This window comes from Rhinatrema bivittatum, chromosome 2, assembly GCF_901001135.1.
Source record: "Rhinatrema bivittatum chromosome 2, aRhiBiv1.1, whole genome shotgun sequence".
In the NCBI taxonomy this organism is placed as follows: Eukaryota; Metazoa; Chordata; class Amphibia; order Gymnophiona; family Rhinatrematidae; genus Rhinatrema; species Rhinatrema bivittatum.
This window is the reverse complement of record NC_042616.1, coordinates 143,068,465-143,095,187: the sequence shown is the minus strand read 5'-3', so window position 1 is coordinate 143,095,187 and position 26,723 is coordinate 143,068,465. Positions and strand designations below refer to the sequence as shown.

Here is a 26,723-nt window from a genome sequence, read left to right as displayed (position 1 = left end):
TGCTGGCATTTTCAGAATATGAAGGAAACCCATAACATTTGTGCAAAGATCTTTGTCCTTATGCACATTTATTGCAAGTTCTGGAGGAAGATCAGATGGTATAGCTGTTGAACCCTCTTCAGTGCCCTGGATAGAGATGTGAATCGGAACCGGAATCGGTTCCGATTCACATCGTGTTTTTTTTTTCATCCAGCCCGATCGCAGTTTTGTTTATCGGCTGCGCCCGAGCCGATAAACAAAAAACCCACCCTGACCCTTTACAACTAATCCCTTAGCTTCCCCCACCCTCCCGACCCCCCCAAAAACATTTTACAGGTACCTGGTGGTCCAGTGGGGGGCCCCGGGAGCGATCTCCCGCTCTCGGGCCATCAGCTGCCACTAATAAAAATGGCGCCGATGGCCTTTACCCTTACCATGTGACAGGGTATCCGTGCCATTGGCCGGCCCCTGTCACATGGAGGGAGCACTGGATGGCCGGCGCCATATACATTTAACACCCTTTCATATACATCCTACATCTATACATACATCTATACATACTAGGGATGTGAATCGTTTTAGGACGATTAAAATTATCGTCCGATAATTTTAATATCGTCTTAAACCGTTATGGAACACAATACAATACAGATTCTAACGATTTATCGTTATAAATCGTTAGAATCGTGAGCCGGCACACTAAAACCCCCTAAAACCCACCCCCGACCCTTTAAATTAAATCCCCCACCCTCCCGAACCCCCCCCCCCCAATAACTTAAATAACCTGCGGGTCCAGCGGCGGTCCGGAACGGCAGCGGTCCGGAACGGGCTCCTGCTCCTGAATCTTGTTGTCTTCAGCCGGCGCCATTTTCCAAAATGGCGCCGAAAAATGGCGGCGGCCATAGACGAAAAAGATTGGACGGCAGGAGGTCCTTCCGGACCCCCGCTGGACTTTTGGCAAGTCTCGTGGGGGTCAGGAGGCCCCCCACAAGCTGGCCAAAAGTTCCTGGAGGTCCAGCGGGGGTCAGGGAGCGATTTCCCGCCGCGAATCGTTTTCGTACGGAAAATGGCGCCGGCAGGAGATCGACTGCAGGAGGTCGTTCAGCGAGGCGCCAAAAGTCCAGCGGGGGTCCGGAAGGACCTCCTGCCGTCCAATCTTTTTCGTCTATGGCCGCCGCCATTTTTCGGCGCCATTTTGGAAAATGGCGCCGGCTGAAGACGACAAGATTCAGGAGCAGGAGCCCGTTCCGGACCGCTGCCGTTCCGGACCGCCGCTGGACCCGCAGGTTATTTAAGTTATTTGGGGGGGGGGTTCGGGAGGGTGGGGGATTTAATTTAAAGGGTCGGGGGTGGGTTTTAGGGGGTTTTAATGTGCCGGTTTTTCGATTTTTCGATTTTTCGATTTTTAACGATTTTTAATGATTTTTCACGATATTTTACCCCCCCCAAACGGCAACAATACGATTCCCTCCCCCTCCCAGCCGAAATCAATCGTTAAGACGATCGAGGACACGATTCACATCCCTAATACATACATCCTACATCTATACATACATATATACATTTAAAGCATATACATTTAACACCCTTTCATATACATCCTACATCCTTTCATGTATTTGAATAATAAAAACTTTAAAGCATCTCTAGGGCTTGCAACTCCCAATGAAGGAAATATCATATCCCAACTTCTGACTCCTGACATTACAACCGCCGTATCATCGCAGATCCCTTTTCATTCATTTTATTTGCAATGTATATGAAAGGGTGTTAAATATATATCCTTTACAAACAATTCTGTGGAGGTAATACATTTGGTTTGGGTGGGATTAGGTTTTATGGGTTTGACATATGTTATTGGTGTGGAAGTACTTTGTGTGTGTGTATGAATGTTTTTATGGTGGTATGAACTTATTTAATGTTTATTATATGGAAGTTGTTTGTATGTACAAATATGCTTAAAAGGTATGTTATTTAGATGATATAAACACGTTATGTTTATTTGCTACTTTAGTTATTGAAATTCTTTTGTGTTATTGTTAAATAAATATTGATTACTGAAATTGATGTATGCACTTTGCTCCACATAAATATATTAAAGATTGCTTTCATAAATGATATTTATTATTTATAATGTGCAATTAGTGCTTCATCACAATAGTCACAACATTTTGAAAGACTCAGTATATATCCTACCATGCTTTTAACGAGCTCTCTCTCTACCGCAAGGTCATTCAGCAGTTTTTCTTGATCTGCAGTTAACTAAAACCAAAGCACACACAACAAGATGGCACATTATATTACAGTTATTTTGTAATTTGGGGAGATGAAATTATAATTATAAAGCCTTATTTGATAATTTTTCCATAGCACATATAAATAAAAGCATGTAATAAAGGGTCAGCCTTGTGGCTCAGGTAACAGAGCTGTGTGTTGCAGCACAGGGAATCTGAATTCACATCCAGGGTCCTTGTGGAGGAGGGGGATCTTTCCCATCTCCCCTTCCCCTCAGAAAAAAATTGGGAGGACCCTTTCCCTCCAGAAATCATTGAAGCTGGGGTGCAGGGGGAATCCCTTCTCCCCCAGAAATTATCACAATGTGTGGGGTCCTGCTCAGATCTTTTCCTCATCCTTTGGTTCCCCATGTCTGTCTCCCCTCACCCTCTGGGTCTGCAATGATTTTCTCTTTATAAGGCCTTCTGACTTTAACAGGAAATTCAGCTATACTCAGTATGGGGTCTGTGAGCCGGCACATGCTCACAGACCATCCAGCACTCTGCTCCTCATACAGGTTTCCAATTCCGAGCTAACAGGAAGCCTGTGCTGGAACAGGAGGCAGGGGCACTGCTGGGTCTGATAGTATGCGCACAACTCACAGGTCCAATGTTAAATGTTGCTCCAGTTCCTGATGTGCTCAGAAGACCCAAATGACAGCAGCATTGGCAATACCCTGGTGCCTATCAAAGCTTGGAGACAGAGGGAGTTACCTACATTGCCTATTCCTAAATCCAGGCCTGCTCAGTTCTCCCATCTGTTGGGACCTGTCATGCATAGTTGTGCAACAGATGTGGTACACTCAGCCTCAGAAAGGTAGGGAGGATGGCATTATTGAAGAAAATGCACTTCTAGCACTTTGGCAGATAAGAATTCAGATAACTACTTGGATATGCCTTCTGGGGCAGGAAGAATGAAAGAAGGAAGGATTACAAAGGAAAAAAACACACCGAAGGATGAAATACTTTATATATATCTACATATTTCTAAAATAATAAATGCACTACTTTTAACCAAAAACACTTTTATTTGGCTAAAGTCAAGACAACTAATTATCATGCAATATCGGTTACATAAAATTCAAATCCATATCAAAACATTTTAAACCCCAACTTTTCATTTTTAGTCTCCCCATGCAATCCCAATCTATTATAAGCCACTCATAATTTTTATCCTTGCAGTAATTGTAACCCCTCATTGTAATAAGTCAAGTAGTACACAATAATACACTCAAATTTTTAAGAATTAACCAATTCACTGCATACCTTTATACCAAGGGACCTAATAAATGGTTCCCATACTATAAGTAATCATTTCTTATATGTTATAAATTTCCGGGTTACTGTTAGCTTCTCCATATTAATTAGTCCTTACATACTTGTTCTCTACATTGATATACTTAGTGAAATCTTCTCCAACAACTGAATTAGAATATGCTTCAGAATTAGCTAAGCTTTAAGAACATCGTCAAAGAAGGATTTTGTATGAGTATGTTCTGAAAAACAATATAAGCAAACACCTCTAATAATACCAAAATTTCCAAAATATATAAATGAGGTGCAATAAAAAACAAGCAAATTTTTGTATTTGATTCTCAAAATGAACTGGATATCAGCGTTAAATAGTGTGCTTAATTAAATTATCTACTTCTTCTTGTTACCTGATGGGCTGCAAGCAAAATCAGACAATAGCACTGTAATTTCAAATCATTTAACCCATTCAATCAACAATTTCCTATAGTAAATGTTCAAAAATCTATTAAACAATATCTCATCATCCACACTGCTTTGTTCACACCAAACAATATCCAAATTTTTATGAATGAAAAGACTACTTACCTCAGTTTTCTAAATGAATTCTCACCATTCTTTCATGTTTTGCCATTTTATATAAGAGATTCTTCCAATATTATTAATGTACTGGAGCAATATTCTGGCCCGTTTGAAAACTTATGGGTAGTTACCATTGATGTGATTTCACTCTATACATATATTCCTCAGGAAACTGCTTTGAATATCATTGAGCAAGGTTTGTAGATGCGAACAGGATATGATCAGGTTCCAACATCCTTTATATGTGATTTGGCCATATTTGCATTAAAAATAAAAGCTTTTCTACAATTGATGGAAAGTTTTATAAGAAAATTAAAGGAGTATCTCTAGGGATCACTATAGGCCCTGATATCACAAACCTTTATTTTGAGAAGGTGTCAATTTAAAGTGTTTATTACATTATGGAGATGCTTTATAGATGATATTATAGAAACATAGAAATAACAGCAGAAAAGGACCAAACGGTCCATCCAGTTTGCCCAGCAAACTGGTAGCATCAGCCATGCCATACAGGTCTCCCCCATAATGGTAGCATCTGCCACACCATACAAGTCACCCCCATACTTAGTTTCCCAAACCTTCAAAGTCAGGGCCCTTGTTGGTTGCTGTCTGAATCTAATTCCCCATTACCTCTTGCAGTTGAAGTAGAGAACAATGTTGGTGTGCTGGCTCACTAAGAAACACCTGGGTTTCCCTCTTCCATACAGCTAACTTTCCTTCCAATCAGTCCTCAGGACAAAGATCTTTTAAGTTTGAAATTATTTATTGTACAGATAATTTTCCATTACTTACAATTGTTGCTTCTAAACTTATATATGCCCCAGGCAGAGATCTTTGTAGCTGGAGATAGGCAGGAAAAGGGAGATGGAGTTTCTTGGGATTCAGAGTGAGAAGACAAGAAGTTCTGAAGCTGATTAGTCTTTAGAATTAAAGCGATGAGAAGAAATGTAAAAAAGCTAATTGTATTACAGAGGCTGCAGGCACTTCTAGCTTTGAGGCAGCATGCTTGAGACTAACAGTCTTGGAGAGTGATTACAGGAAACGTCCCCACAAGCTGGGGCTAGAGGGTGAGATCCAATGGCAGCGAGCCTAGGATCCATGTGACGCAGGGGGGAGCATGAAGGGCAGTTCATTGAGCCAATAAGGCACTTAAGAAGACTCAAGTTAGATTGAGAGAGCATGCAGACCCTTCCCAATGAGAGAAACAGGGGGGAGGGATTTTCTCTTAAAGGCAAAACTCCTCTTAAAGGCAAGGCTCATAGGCTTTTATCATGGGTTATAAATAAAGACTGCACTAGATATAGTTAAACTACAATGTATATATAGGTACTACATGTACACACTGCTGGGGATATAACACTCCCCGTCTGGTTTCGCAAGATACCACTATATCAGTTCTTATATCATTATGCAACAATGCAAAGTCCATTGTAACTGGATCTTTCGACGTTCGAGGGAGTTCCTGATCATCTTGGTCATCCAGTCGTCCAGGCGATAGGCGATGCCTTCTTCATGGGGTTTCACCAAGCTGAAACAAAAGACAGACAACACAAAGAGAGAAAGAGTCTTTGGTGTGGACAACGGTCCACAAAGTTCAAGTTTCTTCATGCAGCATGAGGAGTACCACCTCATTGATGGGCCTGTAGAAAATCTTGGCTGTCCCTTGGTTCACAGTTTTGACTTCAATCTTGTGAACACGTCCATCATTTCCGAGGTAAGTCTTGACGACGAATCCCAGGGGCCAGCTGTTGCTTTGGGTTTGGCTGTTTTTGAGAAGGATGAGGTCACCTTCTCAGATGTTGGGTTTGTTGGATTGCCATTTGCTTCAATACTGGAGAGTCGGCAAGTACTCTTTTTTCCAACGACTCCAAAAGGAGTTGGCAAGCTATTGGACTTGTTTCCACTGACGCTTGTGGAGCTCCTTGCCGTCAAAGTTTCCATGTGGTACAGGAATTTTAATAGTCTTTTGCATTAAAAGCATGGCTGGGGTTAGGATCAGAGGCGACTCAGGGTCGGATGACACTGGAACTAGTGGTCTTGCATTTAGGATGGCTACCACTTCTGCCAGAAGTGTGGTTAAGACTCGGGTGAGCAGAGTTGGCCTGGTTTCTATTAGCATGGCATCAATGATTCGGCGAGCCATCCCAATCATGCGCTCCCATGATCCTCCCATGTGTGAGGAATGGGGTGGATTGAACACCCACGTACATTTCTGATCGCCGAGGTACCTTTTGATGGTAGGATAGTCAATTTTAACGGAGGCAATGTTCAGTTCTTTGCAGGTTTCTACGAAGTTAGTTCCGCAGTCGGAGCGGATCTGAGTGGCTGGACCTCTGATTGCAAAGAATCTATGTAATGCGTTTATGAAACTCGAAGTGTCCAGAGATTTGATGACTTCAATATGCACAGCCCTAATGCTCATGCCCAGCGCTTGTTATTTGTGCACCCCCCTCGGATGCGTCTGGATGTAACCGGCCAGGGTCTGAAGACATCTAGTCCCACATAGGTAAACGGGGGCTCGGTACTGAGTCGATCTGTTGGAAGATCGGCCATTTGTTGTTGTTGAAGGTTGCTGCATAGTTTACAACACTTGATGCATTTGTGGATTACGGAGGTGATGCACCATTTTGCTCCTATGATCCATAATCCTGCGGCTCTGACGGCTCCCTCTGTGAGGTGCCGACCTTGGTGCTTGACCTGTTCGTGGTAGTGTCGCATGAGCAGGGTGGCTATGTGGTGTGGACCAGGAACAACGACAGGGTTCCTCTCATACCAATCTAGTTCTGCATGGATGAGGCGGCCACCAATTCTCAGCAGGCCATCTTTGTCGATGAAAGGGTTCAACTTCCAAAGGGTACTGTCCTTGGGTAAGTTCATGCCTTTGCTGACACATCTCCATTCATCTGCATAGGTTTCCTGTTGTACACAGTGCAGAGCGGCACTCTCGGCTCGAGTGAGCTCGTTCACTGAGAGAGGTTCTGTGCAGAGGTGCCATAGATAACAGATGTCTGGCCCATCATCTGCCAATTGGTGTCTTGACAGAGTTATATGGATTAGGTGCGCTATTGCTCTTCTCAGTGTTATCCAGCATGAGAAGTGGAGGAAACGGTGAGCTCCCAAGCTGCTTTCAGGAACAATAGTGGTGAGAAGAGTGGTTGTGACTGGGTGAATCTCTGAATTAGCGTCAGGTTCTACAAGATCAAATGAGTGCTCAGGGAACCTGTGTTCTGGTTTCTGGAGAAATTCTGTTCCTGTTAGCCATGTTGTTTTCATTAAGTGAGCTGCTGGCACACTTCTTGTAGCGTGATCAGCTGGATTTTGATCAGTGGGCACATAGTGCCATTGTTCTGGGCGTGTTGACTTATGTATATGCTCAACTCTGTTGCTGACATATACATGGAACCTTCTTGTCTGGTTGTAGATGTAGCCCAGTACTACTTTGCTGTCCATGTAGAAGCGGATAGCATCAATTTGTATGTCCATTTCAGCTGTTATTAGTTCCACTATTTCTACTGCTAGGACAGTTCCACATAATTCTAGACGTGGTATGGTGTGATTAGGCTGTGGTGCTAACTTGGCTTTGCTGAAGATAAAACCCACATACACTATTCCTTCTGCATTTGTCGCTCTTAAAAAGGCTACTGCAGCTATGGCCTTCACAGATGCGTCAGAGAAAATGAAGATCTCCTTGCAGCTGGCTGCATTGAGTGGTGTGGGGATATAAGTGCATGGTATGTGGAATTGTTCAAGCGCCTTTAGGGAGTTCTTCCATTTTTCCCATTCTGGCTTCATTGCTTGAGGTAATGGGGTGTCCCACTCGGTAGCCTTTGACGAGAGTTCTCTTAACAAGGCTCTTCCTTGTATTGTGACTGGAGCCACAAACCCCAGCGGATCATACAGACTGTTGACTATGGACAAAACACCTCAACGGTGTACAGTTTGTCTTGGGTTGAAACTTGGAACGTGAAGATGTCTCTCTTTAGGTCCCAATTTAACCCAAGGCTTCGTTGGAGAGGAAGTGTGTCCACTCTCAGGTCCAAATTCTTCAAGTCTTTAGCGTGATCATCTGAAGAAAATGCTCTCATTACTTCAGGACTATTGGAGGCTATTTTGTGGAGCCTTAGATTTGTGCTTGCCAGCATTGCCTGTGTCATCCTTATTAAATTGACTGCTTCCTCCGCAGTAGGTAAGGACTTTAATCCATCGTCTATGTAGAAGTACCTTTCCACAAATTGTCTGGAATCTGCGCCGTACTCTTTTTCTCCTTCTTGGGCTCTCCTTCTGAGCCCATATATGGCTACTGCAGGAGATGGACTATTACTGAAGACATGCACTCTCATCCGGTATTCCACAATTTCCTTATTGATGTCGTTGTCCCAGTACCACAGGAATCTTAGGTAATTTCTGTAGTCTTGGTGACCGACGAAGCAGTAGAACATTTATTTATTTTATTTATTTTTAGCTTTTATATACCGATCTTCTTGCATTGGATACAAATCAAACTGGTTTACAGTGAACAATAAAAACTTGCCAGTGGGCTTTACATAGAACAAGAAACATCAAAGCAAACTTTAAGTAACAAAGTATGAAAAATTATACTTTAAAAATTATATATTAAAAAATAATCTGTTGGATGTTGGCTGTCACAGCGTCGGCTTCTCTTCTGAAGCGGATCACTACTCCTAATAGGTTGTTGATCATGTCGGGTCCCATGAGAAGCACATTGTTAAGTGAGATTCCACGAAACTGTGCACTGGAATCAAAAACGATCCGGATCTGTCCCGGTTTCTGCTGGTGGTATACGCTGAAGGTAGGTAAGTACCAACACTCTTCATCGTCCCTCAAGGGTGGGGCTAGCTCCGCGTGGCTATTTTCTAACATGTTGTTCATGAAGTTGATGAAGTGTTGTTTCATCTCCGGCTTCCTTTCCAGAGTTCTCCGCAGTGACATGAGTTGTAAGAATGCTTGTTCTCTGTTGTTAGGGAGTCGAGGTCTGGGTGTCCAAAATGGAAGAGGAGCCACCCAGCTGTTTAATTCATCTACAGAGAACTCTTTATTCATGATTCTTAGGAATTCTCTGTCTTCTACAGAGAGAGCAGGTTTGTCATCATCCTTGGTGACTTGAAACACTGAGTCCCCTAGATGCTCTTCTGCATCTGACAGGGGAAGGGGGGGGGGGGGTGATCCGACTGGTGGCCGAATTGAGATTTGGTTCCTCGCAGCTTAAGACCTCCTTGGTGTTTAGATGGTTAGGGCAAGGTTCAAACAGGGTAGGGCGCCCATTCTCTAAGATGCTCGTAGCATATGTCTGAATGCTTGGTTTCCTTGTCTGATCCAAGCAGACATCACCGACTATTACCCACCCCAAGGCAAGTTGATAAGCGTAGGGTGTGGCTGGTGGGCCATCACGCATCTCCAGGGCCTTGACCAGCGCTGGTGCATCTCTGCCCAATAGCAGTAGGATTTCTGCTTCTGGATCTAATGTGGGAGCTGATGCATTATAGACTTCAGATGAGGATGGTATTGGGCAGCTTCTGGCATAGGAATCTCTTCTCTGTTGTCAGGCATCTGGTTACACTCGATGAGCGTGGGCAAGTTTGACTGGTTGCTGCCGTCTATCGCCTCTATTACATATCTGCTCGCTCACCTCCCTGTCACTTGGGTGACTCCTGAGCAGGTTTTGAGGCTGTACGGCGAGTAGTGTTCGTGGATATTGAACAAGTCAAAGAATTCCGGCCTCGTCAGGGATCTGTTGCTCTGCTCATCTATGATGACGTACATTTTGATTGCCTTCTCAGGCCGCTCCTTGGGATACACTCTAGCCAAGCATATTTTTGTACAGGATTTCCCATTGCCATTTTTCCTTCATACTTGTGTGCATTTGGGGATCACTACAGGTTCTGGTGTTTGTTCTGTCTTCCCCTCCCCACCGTGGTTTGGACTGGGGTGTGAGGTTCTGGAAGGATAGGATCATGTTCCATCAGGGTGCAGGGTGCTATCGTGTTGGTCGCTCCCGCACTCTGAACACTTGATGGCTGTTTTACAGTCTTTAGCCATATGGTTAGACGAAGAACAGCACCGGTAGCAAATTCTGTACTTTTTCAACAGTTCTTTGAGCTCTTTCAAAGGTTTCCCTTTGAATCCTCGGCACTTTCTGAGTGGGTGAGGTTTTTTGTGTATGGGGCATTGCCGGTCTGGATTCTCTGCTCTTTCCATATTGGGAAGTTGATCTGACGTAGATGCCGTAGGCGACACTTCCGTTTTGTGTACAGAAATGGGCTTCCTGCTGCAGCCATGCTCCTTGGTTGGCCTTTCGCCCACTCGGTGGCTGATTTTGTGTATCTAATGTGTGCTGTATGAGAAGCTAGGATCGTTCCTGCGCCTTGCTAAGTCCAGTATGAACTTTGCGAAAACATGGAAAGGTGGGTACTCTTCGTTGTCTTCTTTGTACTGTATACCATGAGATGCCCATTTATCTCATATATCACTTGGCAATTTTTTTATGATGGCATCTGTGCCTCGTGACGTGTCCAAAAGGTTGAGACCCGGATAAATTAGTTTAGCCTTCGCTGTCTCCACCTCTTGGAGGAGATCTCCCAGTTCTTGTAACTTTCAGTTATCCTTTCTGGATATTTCTGGAAAGTTTTCCATTTCCTCGAACCACGCATTCTCTATGGTGACTGGGTCCCCATAATATCGCTCAAGTCTCTCCCACACCGCTTATAGAGCTGTAGGAGGATCATCTAGGTGGACATCTTTTAATCTTGTCATGTGTTCGGCCGATTCACGTCCCAACCATCTCGTCATCAAGGTCATCTCTTCCTTCGGGGTCAGTCTCAGATCCTTCACATCATCTTGGAAGTCAAATTTCCATGCCCTGTAACTCTTAGGGCGGTCGTTGAACACATAGAGCCCTGCGGTTATGAATTCTCGGCGGGTCATGTACCTTGCTAAGTCTTCTGTTTCTGAAGACTCATCCTGAAAGGTAGCAGGCCTTGCTGGGCGGATATCCTGAGGTTGACTATGCACATCACTCCTGTTGTGCATTGGCTTGGGTTGTGGTTGGTCAACTGTCTCCAGTTTAGGCTCGGGGTGTTCAGCTGGGGCCTTTCCTGAGTGTGGCTGCCCAGTTTTTTCTCGTTCCTGATGCCCACGGGATGTTGGGATCCACGGTGGTGTGGAAATGTTTAGCTTGTGGCGTGTGCTTGGCTTGTGAGTTGGCTGCCGTGCATCCGTATGATTTAGAGCCAGTGAATTGCTGCCATGGGGTTTGGTACTCATGGTGTTTTGCGCTTCAGGTCTGATTTCTTTGTTTGAGGCCTCTATTTGTGAAGGGAGGCATGCTCCTTCCTGGTGCGAGGGTTGCTCTGGGGGAGGTGGTATTTTGGCGTCGGCGTGAGTTGGAGGGTGAGCCATGATGTAGTTCAGCGTTCGCTGGGCCATGTCCTGCTGGGCCATGAAGCTGAGTGAGTCCCCCTCATCGCCGTGTTTCTGGGCCGCATCAAATACCTTAATTTCGGCTTCAAGAATCGCTGCTTCTCTTTTCTGCCGCAACAAGTCCAGAGTGATCTCTCGTTCAGCCTTTTGGCGTGCTTCGGCGGCAGCTGTAACGGCAGCTGTGGCCATAGCTGCAGCGGCAGCTGGGGCAGTAGCTGTAGTGGCAGCCGCCTTCTGTTGTTCCTCTATTCAGAGGGGCATGAAAACAGTATAGAAAGAGAATGGCATAAGATTAAACAAGAAAGAGAGAAAATCTTAAGAAGCCCCACCCATCTCAAGCACCACATAGAACAGCTGCAGCTTCGTTTCCAAACCTATCAGCTCATCACAAAAGAGTATCTCGAGTTCTTGACACGAACTAACAATAAATGGCTCTCAGGAAAATCGAAAAAGAGTGGCAAAAAAACAAACAGCCGTCATTACAGCAGAAATACCGCACTCATCTAGCTGCCTACAAAAAAACCATCCAGAACACAAAACGTGATTACTACAGTAAAAAAATAAATAACGCTACCAACAAAGCTAAATCACTGTTCAACATAGTCAACAACCTCATCGTCGAAAACAACAATCCCACTACCACTGAAACAATAAATTTGAGCCAAGACTTAGCCATCTTCTTTAAGAACAAAATTTCAAAAATCACGGATGCCTTCAACTCCCCATCAATCATAGAAAAGCAACCTTTATCAAACATAAGTCCCTGGCGTGAATTCAATCCTATCTCCAACTTGGAAACAGAGAAAATGTTGAAAAAAATAAACCCTGCACGTCATGACATGGACACCATCCCAACCCGAGCTTTAAAGGAAATCGCTCATCCCTTAGCCCCAACAATAGCAGCAATCATCAACAAATCGCTTACTGAGGGCGAGCTTCCTTCCAAATTAAAAATCGCTACAATCACTCCACTACTGAAGAAAAAAAACCTCAACCCAAAAGATTTAAACAACTACCGCCCAATATCAAACCTTCCCCTTTTTGCTAAATTGACAGAAAAGGCGGTTCTGAAACAACTAAACGAACACCTTGATGACCACAAAATTCTATTTCCCACACAACACGGTTTTAGAAAAAACCTCAGCACAGAAACCCTACTACTCAATCTCTCTGACAGAGGCTTTGATAACAAACTAGATCACCTTCTGATCCTCCTCGATTTGTCAGCAGCCTTTGACACTGTGGACCACAAAAGGCTTATTTTTAGCCTGGAATCCATCGGGCTCACTGGAAAAACCCTCAACTGGTTTTCCTCTTTCCTTAATAACAGATTTTTCAAAGTTTTCTACAACAACTTTTCATCTGAGGCCATCCCTCTAGATACTGGAGTTCCTCAAGGGTCGGCTTTATCACCTATTCTCTTTAATATCTACCTTCTTCCTTTATGCCATCTTTTAACAAGCCTTAACATCATTTTCTACATGTATGCTGATGACATACAACTTCTCATTCCCATTACTTCATCATTAGAAGAAACAATGTCAAAAGCAGCCTCACACCTGAAAGAAATACAAAATCTGCTGAACAATCTAAAATTATGCTTAAATATGAGCAAAACAGAATGTATATTAATTACAAGAAAAAACTTTGGTATAACTTCCACTCCACCCTTCCAATTTGATAACATTCAAATTCAACTCAGAGACAACGTTAAAGACCTGGGTTTCTGGCTAGATAATGAGCTAAATTTTAAAAAGCACATCACAACAAAAACAAGAGAAGGCTTTTACAAAATTCAAATACTCAAACACCTAAAACCGCTGCTTCATCCCCAGGATTTCAGAACCATTCTTCAAGCCCTCATCTTCTCCAGTTTGGACTACTGCAACTCCCTTCTGATAGGCCTCCCTAATTCAACTTTAAGACCTCTGCAGTTACTCCAAAACGCAGCTGCCAGAATCCTGTCTGGTAAAAGAAAATCTGACCATATATCCCCAGTACTATACAACTTACAATGGCTACCAGTTAAAAAAAGAATAGAGTACAAAGTACTCACAATCCTACACAAATCAATTCACAAAGTTGACTTCTCTGCCCTGGACAATATTATACATCTACATAAATCTTCACGTACAACAAGATCTACATATAAAGTTCAGCTGGATGTCCCTTCTTTACCTCAAGCCAAATTATCCTCCACTAGAAATAGAGCCATCTCCATCATCGGCCCAAAATTATGGAACGCACTATCTCAACACCTCAATTCGCAAGAAAACTTTAAATCTTTTAAAAAAGATCTCAAAGATTGGTTACTCTCACAGTCGTACAATGGCTGCTCACCTAATGACAATTGAACATAATCTGTTTCATATCCACCTTCACGTTCCTTTTTATGCCTGCAATCCCCTCCTTCTGTATTCCATCCTGTCCTGCAGAAACCTTTTTCTCTTTAACGGTGTCAACCGTCTACTTCAAGTGTTGCTTACACTAATAACTATTGTTCAATGTATGGGTCAATGTATTTATTGACTTTTTAAGTTAATGTTCTGATTCATTCTCTTTACACTGTTATGAATTTAAATGTAACTGGTTTGGTTATAATGTAAACCGGAGTGAAGGCTATGTCAGCTGTACCTCGGTATATAAACAAATGCTAAATAAATAAATAAATAAATAAATATAGAAAGCCTTGAAGAAAAGGGCCGCCAACAGAACTTGTACCAAATATGCCAAGAAATGGTAATGGACACCATTAACGGTGCAGAACCAGGTGACCCAACAAGTGAGACCGGCTCTCAGCACTCTCACACCTCCAAGTGCACATCGAGGTCTACAAAGTCATGCAGGTCAAGGCACTCGAGCCACTCTCAACTCAGCTCTATCATTCTCCCAAGCAGCTACAGCACGCATACAGTACAATGAAAAAGAAGCAGCCCTTAAAAGAGAAGGTCTGTATTAGGTCTCCCCTGCACCTCCTCTCCTCCAGGGTATACATATTTAGGTCCTTCAACCTCTCCTCATAAGTCATTTGATGGAAACCCTCCACCATTTTTGTCACCCTTCTCTGGATTGCCTCCATCCTGTCTCTGTCCTTTTTGAGATATGGTATCCAGAACTGAACACAATACTCCAGGTGAGGCCTCACCAAGGACCAGTATAAGGGGATTACCACCTCCTTTTTCTGGTTATTCCTCTCTCTATGCAGCCCAGCATTCTTCTGGCTTTAGCTATCGCCTTGTCACATTGCTTTGCCGTCTTTAGATTGCTAGAAACTATCACCCCCCAAGGTCCCTCTCTTGCTCTGTGCACAACAGCCATTCACGACCCATCACATACAGCTTCTTTGGATTTCCAAACCCCATATGCATGACTCTGCACTTCTTGGCACTGAATCCCAGTTGCCATATCTTCGACCACTGTTCAAGCTTCCTTAAATCATGTCTCATTCTCTCTGCTCCTTCCAGCATGTCCAATCTGTTGCAGATCTTAGTATCATCCACAAAAAGACAAACTTTACCTTCTATCCCTTCCACAATATCACTCACAAAGATATTGAATAGGACCAGTCTCAACACTAATCCTTGTGGTACTCTGCTTTACACCATTCTCTTTTCAGAGTAGGTTCCATTTACCATCATATGCTGTCTTCTATCCATCAACCAGTTTGTAATCCATGTCACCACCTTGGTGCTCACTCCCAAGCTTCTCATTTTATTCACAAGTCTCCTATGTGGGACTGTATCAAAAGCTTTGCTGAATTCCAAGTAGATGTCATCGAGTGCTCTTCCTTGATACAATTCTTTAGTCACCCAATCAAAAAACATTAATCAGATTTGTCTGAAAGGACCTTCCCCCAGTGAATTCATGTTGCCTCGGGTCCAGCAATCCTCCTGACTGTAGATGGTTCACTATTCTTTCCTTCAGCAGTCTCCATTAATTTTCCCACCACCGAGGTGAGGCTAACAAGCCTGTAGTTTCCAGTTTCCTCTCTGCTCCCACTCTTGTGAAACGGGACCACCACCGCTCTTCTCCAATCACTCAGCACCACTACCGTTTCCAGGGATCTATTGAACAGGTCATGGTTTAACCAAGTCATAAAATCAGAAAACAGATCCTTCCTGCCTGTCCAATGTGATTACAATCTTCAGTTCACATTTGCTATTAGCATTTTCATAAGAACATAAGAATATAAGATATATTATAATGGGTTAGTCCTAGGATCCATCAAGCCCAGTATCCTGTTTCTAAGTAGCCAAGTCTTCTATTTTTGGATATACACATTAAGATCATAGATAATCATTTTGAATTTTCTATTCATAAGACACTTACCGACAGGAACACTAGTGCAATACTCCAGTTGTCAACCACAGAAACTTCATGACAACCTGCTGTTTAGCTAAGTTTTACATCTGAGGCGTCTTTGTTCAACCATGGTAGAATTTAAGCAGAAAGCAGCTGAGATGCGTAGTAGTTTTGCCTGAAGGTGTTGCGGTCCCGACCACTTCCCTTCTGTTAGGGCTCAGGCCCGCCTACCTCCGCTTCAGTGATCACCGCATTCCACGCTCTCCGGACCCCGGGGGCTTCTCTCCCTCCACGTGGCGGCCGCCATTACGGGCCTGCTTCTCTTCGGTCTCGCGCGCGAGGACGCCTCTCTTGAGCGTCCAGCTCCCGGAAGCCCGGCCCCGCCCGCGCTGCTGACGTCACGCCCAAGTCCCGATATAACCGGCGTTCAGACTCTCTCTCAACGCCTTGCAACGAGGTTCACAACTCCGTAGTTGTTCTCAGTTGCGTTCCTGTTGATCTCCACGTTGCCTGCTTCTGACCCCGGCTTGCTTCTGACTCCGCTTCAGCCCGCTGCCTGCCTCCGACTCCGGTTTGCTTCTGACTCCGCTTCAGCCCGCTGCCTGCCACCGACTCCGGTTTGCTTCTGACTCCGCTCCAGCCTGCAGCCAGCCCCCGACTCTGGTTTGCTTCTGACTCCGCTTCAGCCTGCAGCCAGCCTCCGACTCCGGTTTGCTTCTGACTCCGCTTCAGCCTGCAGCCAGCCTCCGACTCCGGTTTGCTTCTGACTCCGCTCCAGCCTGCAGCCAGCCCCCCGACTCCGCTTCAGCCTACAGCCTGCTTCAGACTCCGGTTTGCTTCTGACCCTGCTTCACCCACTGCCTGCCTCTGTCTCCGGTTGCTACAGACTCCGCAGCCGCCCACTGCCCTGCCTTCAGCCGGCCCTCGGCCCTGTGCAGCCGGTCCCTGCTTTCTGGGTACCTTGGACTTCCTATTCATTCTGCTTGCTCTGGTCCCGGCCTACGCCCATCTCAGCCTCTGGACATTCTGTAGTCAGCTCCTAGTCCCGAGGACCCGGGACCGTACGGGCTCCTCCCAGGGGGTCCTTGGTTCCTGGGTGAACCCTTCCAGCTTGTGGCTCCGCCCCCCGGCCTACCCTGTCTCCCTAGGTAGGCCGGCCCAAGGGTCCACTATCTTCTCCAGCAGCATCAAACTGCAACAGAAGGTGTTACTCTTGGGGTGTTATTAATAAGGCTTATAAGCAAATGAAATGAGCTAATCATGACCTATTATTACAGCTTAAATACATAAATTACAATCACGTCTTGTCTACGTATTGCCCTCTTGCTCTCAGATTGTTTGTGACCATAATATTAGAGATGCCATTGTATGCTCTGAATTTAGGGATATTATACCATTTGTGAGATAAGAGTGAGCGGTGGTTACACTCTGCGTAGTCATTGCTCAGTTTGTGCTCAGTCTTTCTATGGCAGTATCTTTCCTTTCGATTGTCTTGTAAATTATCATTTGAAGACACAGACTACATGTTGTATGGTGTCCTTGCAATCTTTTATATATCGGAAAAACTTAGAGCACTCCTTTGACCCAAATGATAGAACATCAAAGTTCAATTATTCATCAATTTGCACTCCTGTTTCATGTGAACCAGCATGATGGGACTATTGTCTTGAATGTTGGTATATAAAAAAACTTAAATAAATAAATAAATAAATCAAAAGTTGGATGCTCTCTTAGTAGAGCATTGTGTATTAATGCAGCATTCTTTTGACAACTCTCTAAATTCTCAGTGCTTGAAAAAATGGTTTTGCTATATATAGGGTGTAATTTTGATTTAGTTCTTCTTAGATGAGAACAAACGTGGATTTATAAATTAAATACAGTACAACCCTATGGTCTCAATAAAGAGGTTGCATCCAGTTTTGTTTCTTGATTTTAGTTTTGTTTTTGAGTATTCATGAATGGTATTTGGAATTACATTGTACCTTTAATTTCTGTGTGACAACTTCATTGGTGGATCGTTTTATTATGTGATTGGCTGAACAGTGAATAAAAGAGTGCTTCTTGGTGCTTGAATGAGTGTGCTGCCATTTTCTGAATGTTTACAACAGGTTGGTGGAGTGGGCTATTTGTTATATATTTTTGAGACACTGTATAATACTTGTGTTTTATAATATTTGTTTTATTTGTAGTGGACTGTTTCTGTGACCCCCCCTCATGAAGGCATATTGTTCTGCCGAAACCTGGGTCTGTATCGGACATATTAGAGCAGCAGCACTGTTATTTGAAAAAATGGCAAGAATTAATTTAGAAGATTGAGATTAGTAGTCTTTTCATTCATAAAAATTTGGATATTGTTTGGTATGAACAACATGATGTGGAAGATGAGATATCATTGTTTAATATATTTTTGAAAGTTTATTGTAGTACATTTTTGATTGAGCTAGTTAAATTATTTGAAATTATAGTGATATTATGATTCTGCTTGCAGCCCATAGCATGGCAAGAGATAGTAGATTATTTAATTAAGCAAACTATTTAATTCTGATATCCAGTTCATTTTGAGAATTGAATGCTCTCTTTTTTTATTGTACCTCCTTTGCATATTTTGGATATTTTTTGTATGAATATTTTCTGTAATGTCTAGTAAACAGAACTTGAGTAGATAAATAAGCATGAAGATTATCCCAGAGTTCTCTTAGGACAAGTTCATACAAAATGAATACATGAGCCTTCTATAGAACAACATTTAATACATTGCCCCATATTTGCAATTTGTGTTTTACATGCCAACTGTGGATGTTTAAATTGACTGTGCAAAAGCTTGAAATGATATTCTCTCAGGGCAGCACAATCAACTAAACCATAATTTTGCACAAGACTATTCAAAAAAGATTTTTCAGAACCTCTTCTCCCACATCTCTCTGCCATTTCTGAATAGTTCTCATGGATGTTCTCTGGCGAGGCTGGGAAAGTACTACTCCAGGCTACAAGGCATGGTTCGGGGTGGAAGGTATTACTAAAGGTGGCGCAGTCAATCTTCTGTCTGAAGCAGCTGCTGTTCCCGATGGGTTGTGTCTTAGGTGTAGGTAGCTGCCAGTGCTTACTAGGGCAGAAATCAGGCAGGAGACAGGTACAAGACCAGATGAACCAAGGTTTTCCAGAGCAAGTTCTAAGGGGACTGTTAGACCAGCAAAGATGTGTCAAGTTGGGGATCCTTATATACAACATAACGTCACAAAGAAAATGTTGTGGGATCAAAAAGACATCTCAAATGTATATTATAATTGTAAAGTGAGATTATAAAAGGACCATCATACTAAGCACTATCAGTACTTAAGACCTTTCTAAGCTGGAGCTATGCTAAACCAATTTATGTATAAACCACGACATTTCTGTTTCCAGTACTGCTGAGCTCTCTGGTATTTGGTAACACCATCCCCTAAAGCAGAGTTTTCACTTAAAACACAGCGCATGTCGGGACTGATGGAATCTATTATACCAGATTTATTATGAGAAAAGTTTGTTTGTTTTAAGATAAGTGACATTTTATTTGCATAAAAAAATCAAAAAATGATAGAACTAATGAACCAATGATTATACATAAAGCAGTGAAGGTCTAAAGTACTGATAGTGCTTAGTATGATGGTCCTTTTTATAATCTTACTTTACAATTATAATATACATTTGAGGTGTCTTTTTGTTCCTTATATACAGCCTTCAATTTGGGACATACCCAACACTGGTCCAGTAGAAACCTAAGGAGGCATGTCTAGCTCACTCTAAAACAAAGAAGTATACAACTTATCGTGAAGAGCCAGCAGCCTTTGCAGATCTGCGGCAAAATCTCCCAGCCTGGAACACTAGGGACTGTGGGTTCAGTCCTTGCTGCCCCTGACAATAGTCTTACCAAAGCCACCTCTTTCATTAAGCTTTTAAAGTATCTAGAGCAGGGGTCCCCAAACTACGGCCCGCGGGCTGCATGCGGCCCCCTGAGGCCATTTATCCAGCCCCCGCCGCACTTCCGGAAGGGGCACCTCTTTCATTGGCGCTCACGTACAGTACTACTTCCGGTGACGCAGGACACACACGTCATGGCTCCAGAAGCGCGTAATATGATGCACATCTGGTCTGCGACTGCGGCATCCCACATCACCGCACCAGTGGGAGCCTGAGGTAAAAGTGGAGTTCCACCAATATGGCCACTGGTGAGGCTGAAATGATGTGGACTGGGAAGGCTGCATTGATGGACACAGATCAGACTGCATTGATGGGCAGTGCAGTCTGTATGCCTCTGTGTGGGCAAAATTATTGTTGGTATATTGTTTTTGTAGGGCTGTATATATATATCTATTGGTATTTTACTAATAGCAATTTTGAATCCCTAGGAAACAATGACGTCAAGAAAGAGAAAAATTGACTCAGAATGCAGGATATTCAAAGAACAGTGGACTTTTGATTACTTTTTCATGTAGTACAAGGAAGGAGCTGTGTGTTTGATATGCCAGAATATAGTGTCTGAGTTCAAAGAATACAATTTGCGTCGACACTATCAAACTCAACATAAAGATAAATATGATTGTTTGGTTGGAGATGTGAGAAAAGATAAAATATTAAAACTGAAAAATACATTGACAACTCAGCAAAATACTTTTGTGAAGCAGAAACAGCTAAATATTTCATCACTGCGAGCAAGTTTTCAAGTTGCCAAGCTAATAGCGGGGTTCCGGAATGACCCGCTGAACGACCTCCTGCAGTCGATCTCCTGCCAGTGCCATTTTCCGTACGGAAAACGATTCGCGACAGGAGATCGCTCCCGGACCCCCGCTGGACCCCCAGGGACTTTTGGCCAGCTTGGGGAGGCCTCCTGACCCCCACAAGACTTGCCAAAAGTCCAGCGGGGGTCCGGAACGACCTCCTGCAGTCGAATCGTGTTGGTCTATGGCCGCCGCCATTTTGCAAAATGGCGGCGCAGAATGGCGCCGGCTGAAGTCAACACGATTCAATTGCAGGAGGCCGTTCCGGACCGCCGCTGGACCCCCAGGTAATTTAAGGCATTGGGGGGGGGGTTTCGGGGGGGGGGGGGGTTTAATTTAAAAGGTCGGGGGTGGGTTTTAGGGTGTTTTAGTGTGCCGGTTTTCCTGCCCTCCCCCTTCCCCCGATTTACGATTTTTTGACGATAAATCGGGGGAATTGGTATTGTATCGTGGCCCTAACGATTTTTGACGATTTAAAATATATCGGACAATATTTTAAATCATCAAAAAACGATTCACATCCCTAGTATTAGGTCTGCTTCCACTGCTAACCATTTCTGAATAGTGCATGTTATGAGCAGAATCAGAGGCAATGCATACATTAGGCTTCCCAACCATGGAAGCAAGAAGGTGTCCTGAGCCATTCAGAGATGGCTGGGATATAGGAAGCAGAAGTGAGGAACCCTCCTGTTGTGTTCTGTGGTGAAAAGGTCCATTGAAGATGTCCCCCGGTCCATGAAAATGTCGTCAGCTACTTGCTGGTCCAGAGACCATTCGTGAGGGTGAAAGATTCGGCTCAACCTGTCCGCCCGTGTGTTGGCTATGCCTGGGAGGTAAGTAGCTTGTAGATGGATTGAGTGATGAGTTGCCCAATCCCATATTAGTAGTGCTTCCTTGCAGAGTATCCATGAACCAGACACGCCTTATTTGTTTATATAAAACATGGCTACTTGATTGTCCATATATATCATGACTCTTTTTCCCTGCAGTTGTGCAAGGAATGTGGAGAAGGCATAGCGGATCGGCTTGGAGCTCTAGGAGGTTGATTTGATAGGACTGTTCTTGAGGGGTCCACAAATCTTGGATCTGAAGGTGATCTAGATGCGCTCCCCATCCCTTGTGGGATGCGTTGGTTGTGAGGACTATATTGTGCGGGGCAGAGTGAAGAGTGCTCCCTTTTGAAGTATGTGTGGTTTCGACCACCAATCCAAGTCTACTATCATGTTGGAAGTTAAGTTGATTTTCCGAGACAAGTGTTGCAAATGGTGTTTCCATTGTCTCTTTAAATCCCATTGGAGTCGTGGTATGTGAAGACGAGCGTTTGGAATCATAACAATAGATGCCGCCATATGCCTCAGTACTGACAATATTTGGCGGGCTGTTGGCTTGGTCATCGCACGTAGCTCCCTGGTAAGTTTTTGTAGGGCTAGCCACCTGTCCCATGGTAGAAACACTCTGTTTCTGTTGCGATCCCTCCTGTAGCTGCGCTACAGGAGGCATCTTACCTTCTCTTCTGGAGGCCGCTCCGAAGCTGGGGCCTTGCCTGCGAACTATCCAGGACTTGCTCCAGGGCCTGGGAGGCCTCGCTGTTCTTGAGGCCTAACTGTGGCTTGCTTGGCTCTGCTTGGTCTTCCTGGTTCGGCCACGCCCTTCTCCCTAGGGGCCGGCCCGCGGCACTCCTCCTCAGTTATAGGGCCGGTGAGGGGCGGTCCAGGTGAACTCCTCCCAGGGAGTTGCCTGCATACAGCAGTATAAAAGGACTTTCACTTCAGTTCCTGTTTGCCTTCGGATTGAGTCTCACAGTCGTCTGTGCTTCTTCATCAATCCAGGTCCACCGTGGTCTTTGCTTGTCTTGACGGCTCCCTGTCCTGTGTCTCTGCCTGTTTCCTTATTGTTGGTTCCAGATGTTCCTAGATATTTGTTCCTGATCCAGTTCCTGATGTTTCTGCTTGCCTCAGACTGCCAGGAGTGCAGTAACCCGCTTCTTCCCTGCGCTTCTCCCATTCTCAGCGTGGTCTGCGACCAGCCTTCCTGGGCTGTGTAGGGTGCGTAATGGGACAGGGTGGTCCGCGACCAGCCCATTGGGTCCGCCCGTGTCGGTGGGCTGAGTAGGCCGCCCTGAGGGACAGGGCCAATGTCTTCCTTCCCAGCCCTCGTCTATGATGTCTCCGCTTCAGCCCTCGTCTATGATGTTTCCGCTTCAGCCCTCGTCTATGATGCCTCCGCTTCAGCCCTCGTCTATGATGTCTTCGGTGCAGTCTTCGTCTGTGATGTCTTCTGTGTTCCAAGGACTCTGTCTGCCCTTGTCCTCTGTCCGGCCTGCTGCCCAATGCCGTTACCCAGCGGCAGGTCCAAAAGGGCTTGGAACAGTCGGAGGACTGTTCATCAATCAACATTGCGTTGTTGGTTGCCGTGGGCGTGCAGGTCCGGTTGAGGGTCAGACCTTGTTCTCTCATCCTTGCTTCAGCCTTGCCTCGCCTAGCCCTCCATGCTTGCACCAGCTCACCTCCCACGTTGTGGCTTGGGGCTCCTCCCTGAGTCTCGCCGTGGCCCAAGGGCTCACTACACCTGCTCTAGAGGCGACTGCGCTCCTCGCGCTCGCAACAGAATCCGAAAGGCCTCCAAGCCCTCGGTTCGTCAGCAGCGTGGAGGACCCGCTTGTAACAGTTTCTTGTTGTATCTAAGAGCGCTCCTATGAACTGAAGTGTGCGGGAGGGGGCAAACTTGACTTTTTGTAATTCACAATGAGGCCTAGGTTTTGGAGACAGGAGATGGTCTGCTGTAGGTGAAGCAGAAGGGTGTTTTGATCTGATGCTACTAGGAGCCAATCGTCCAGGTAGGGAAATATTTGAATTCCTTGTTGTAGAAGGTGGGCCACCACCTAATGAACATATCCAATTGTTGGGTTGAAGGAGGGGGAGAATAGTCTTTAAAGAAACCATTTTGAACTTTTCCTTGACTAGATATTTGTTGAGGTCACGTAAGTCCAAAATTGGTCTGAGGCCTCCAGATTTCTTTGGGATCAAGAAATATGGGGAATAAAAGCCCATATTGCGGAGTCTGGCTGGTAAGACTTGGATCGCATGTTGGTCTAGTAGGGTTGTAATCTCCTCTGCCAACTTAAGGTGGTTGGAGCATATGCTCTTGCTGGAATTGGGATGTGGCAGGGAAGGGAAGGGAAGACCTGGCTCTTCACCCACTCCTACACCTAACCCCCCTCCTCCCCTCTCCACCACCCCCCCTTTTTTGTAAATTTGTACAATTATCTATTCTAGCTACATATGATGTAAGCGCCACTGCCATTTTTGTAAATATGTAAATTTGTCGAGTATATTTAGTTTGCCTCCCCCCCCACCCTCCTCAGCTCCTCTGTTATCTACCTCCTCCCTCCCTCGCTTCCTTGTTCTACTGGTTACTTGTTACATGTAAAGCCTGTTGCTTGTTGCGTTCTCTGTAAACCGACGAGATGTTCCCAACGTGCGTCGGTATATAAATGCCTTTAAATAAATAAATAAATAAATAAATAAATAAATAAGGCTTGGAGAGGAAGTGTAATTGATAACCTTGTGTTATTATTTCCAGGACCCATCGGTCAGATGTCATCATTGACCAAGCCTGATGGAATGCTGTGAGTTTTCCTCCTACTTGTGAGGGGGGTGGTGGCCCTGCTAAGCTTAAAAAGAAGTCGATGGCTTTGTAGTGGTAGCAGTTGTTTGACCTTGCTGACAATGATAATGTGGTTTGCCTCTACATTGTTGTTCATGTTGAGGCTTTTGCCTGGGGTGTTGGGTATAAGAGGGAGGCCTATAAGGTGTATAGGAGCGGTATGGTCGCCTGTGGTAAGGTCCTCTCCTCGTCGGTGCGAAGTATCTGCGGGAGAAGGTGCCATAAGTATTGGCTGATGTTAGTGCCTGCACTGGCACATTCTGCTCCTTTAGTTGAGCTACTGTGTCCTGTAGGCGATCCCCAAAAAGGTTATCTCCTCGATAGGGAAGATTGGCCAGTTTATCGTGGAAATCTTCACGTATGGCACTAGCTTTTAGCCACGCCATACGTCTTGCCCCAATTGCCGCTGCTGAAGTCCTGGAAGATGTTTCAAAGGCTTCATATACTGTTCTAAGAAGGTGTCTGATTCCTTCTTCCATGTCTTGTATAGGTTGTAATGGTTGTGATGTTGAATCTGTGTCCGGTAGGAGTGCCTTAAGTTGTTGCAAGGACTCATACAAATATTGCATTATATAGAACTGGTGCTGGTGTATGTGTGCACCCAACATCGCAGACTGGAAGGTCTTTTTTCCAAAATCATCTAGTAGTTTGTTGTCTCTACCGGGCGGTGTATTTGAATGTAGCCTGGTCTTCTTGGCTCTTTGCATTGTTGACTCAACAACTATTGATGTGTGTGGCAACTGAGTGGAAGAATAGAATGGAGATTGCTGCATTCTAAATTTTATATTTGTTTTCCTGGATACTGGCGGGATTGTAAACAGCGTTTCCCAAGATCTCTCAAGCACTGAGTCTAAGACCTTGTGTGATGTAAACGCTGATGGATCTGATGGGAGAGCGAAGATTTTTAACAGACCCATAGTCTCAGATCGTGGATCCAGTTGATTATGCACCTCCACATTCAACACCGAGCCCACTTTGTCAATGAATTTGGGGATACGTGAGATCCTCAGGAGGTGAATAAGGTTCCTGAGGACCTTCTGGTGGGTTGGAAGGATATCCGGTCGATGAGCCAGGTGATGATGGATAGGAATCCGGCTGGTTTTGCAGCAGAGGAGAGTCAACTGGTATGGGCGTTGTAGGTTAAGGGTTAACGGGTGGGATTACTATGGGGTCATACCCAGGCAGGGGGTGTGGAAATGGTTGCTCCGGTGATGGAATTGGCAGAGCTTCTTTCTCCGGGCAGTAGGCAGTGGTTGAGGATTAGCAAATCCTAGTTGTAGAGAGGCTAAAAAGCCTGAAAAAGCCATTGAAAATTGGGCTATCACTTGTTGAGCCCCTTTAGGAATTTGTGAATGCAATGGAGATGGAGAAGGCGGGCAAGGTGGACAAGGAACCGCAGCCAATAATATGTCTGCATTACTTTTGCTTGGTTGGTGCTTGTGTACCTGTGTAATTTGATGTAGTTTATGACACTGTACCAGATGCTCTTGTAGGTGAGGTAAGGCATGCCTTCATTTGGAAACAGAGGAAATATCTGAAAACATTTCTTGTGATGAAGAGGATGAAGGCGAGTATGAAGATACCCTGACCAAGTCTTCCTCATCTGACAACATGAGCGATTGTACATATTGTATATTGTGGCCCTGTGGTGGTAATATCAAGCCGGAGGGAAGTATAGGTTTCTATGTTTCCGAAGGTGTAGTGAGGCCTTGAGATGTAGAAGGCCTCGATGCTGGCACTGTAGCCATGTGCTGTGAGGATTTCTTAAATAAGAATTTTTCACCCCCCATTGTAGAATGAGTGGAAGGATGTACTTCCAATTTTCGTACGGGATGCGTCGATTGCTTCAACTTCTGCGTCAAAATTTGTGTTGATGTTCGAAGTTGACCTTGAGTCGAAAAATGCGTGAGTCTTTTCCGGCGCATGCGTCGATGGTTGCGTCGGTCGAGGCTCTCGAGAATGCTTTGAATGGCACTTCGACGGTTGAGTCGAACCTAGCTTCGGGTGGAGCTTTGATCGACGCACCTGGATCTTTTTCGATGCATGTGTCGACGCAGGTGTTGGCAGTGGAATCGTCGACGCAGTACCGGGTCGATTCAACGCATCTGTTGCCTCAGCCGAGACTGCAGGTGATGTGTCAATCCCTTTGATTTTTTCTCTCTCCTGTGTGGTTCCTTAGGAAAGGCAGCAGGTTCTAAAAAAGTCGACCTTCTAACAGAATGGACTTGCTTCGGCCTCGGCCCCGGGGATGAGTGAGCTTCTGAAGGGGGGGCATAGGAACCTGACAGGGAAATTCGAAGCCTTTCAATTTTCACCGCTCTCTGCCTCTGCACCCTCGGCGACATCCAACCACAGGGGTAGATTTTAAGAGGCGCGCGAACAGCCTACTTTTGCTTGCGCATCAGACTCAAGCAAAAGTACGCTGGATTTTAGTAGATACGCGCGGAGCCGCGCGTATCCACTAAAATCCTGGATCGGC

At 44.8% G+C, this 26,723-nt stretch overlaps 1 protein-coding gene across 1 annotated transcript in view; it reads right to left on the bottom strand.

Annotated features, from left to right (window-relative positions):
* LOC115083234 (uncharacterized protein C10orf67, mitochondrial-like) overlaps nt 1-26,723 on the bottom strand; it is a 325,694-nt gene that overhangs the window by 121,946 nt on the left and 177,025 nt on the right. The window contains exon 5 of the mRNA XM_029587042.1: nt 2,176-2,241. Within this exon, the coding sequence (XP_029442902.1) occupies nt 2,176-2,241 (66 nt within the window). The remainder of the gene's footprint in view (nt 1-2,175; nt 2,242-26,723) is intronic.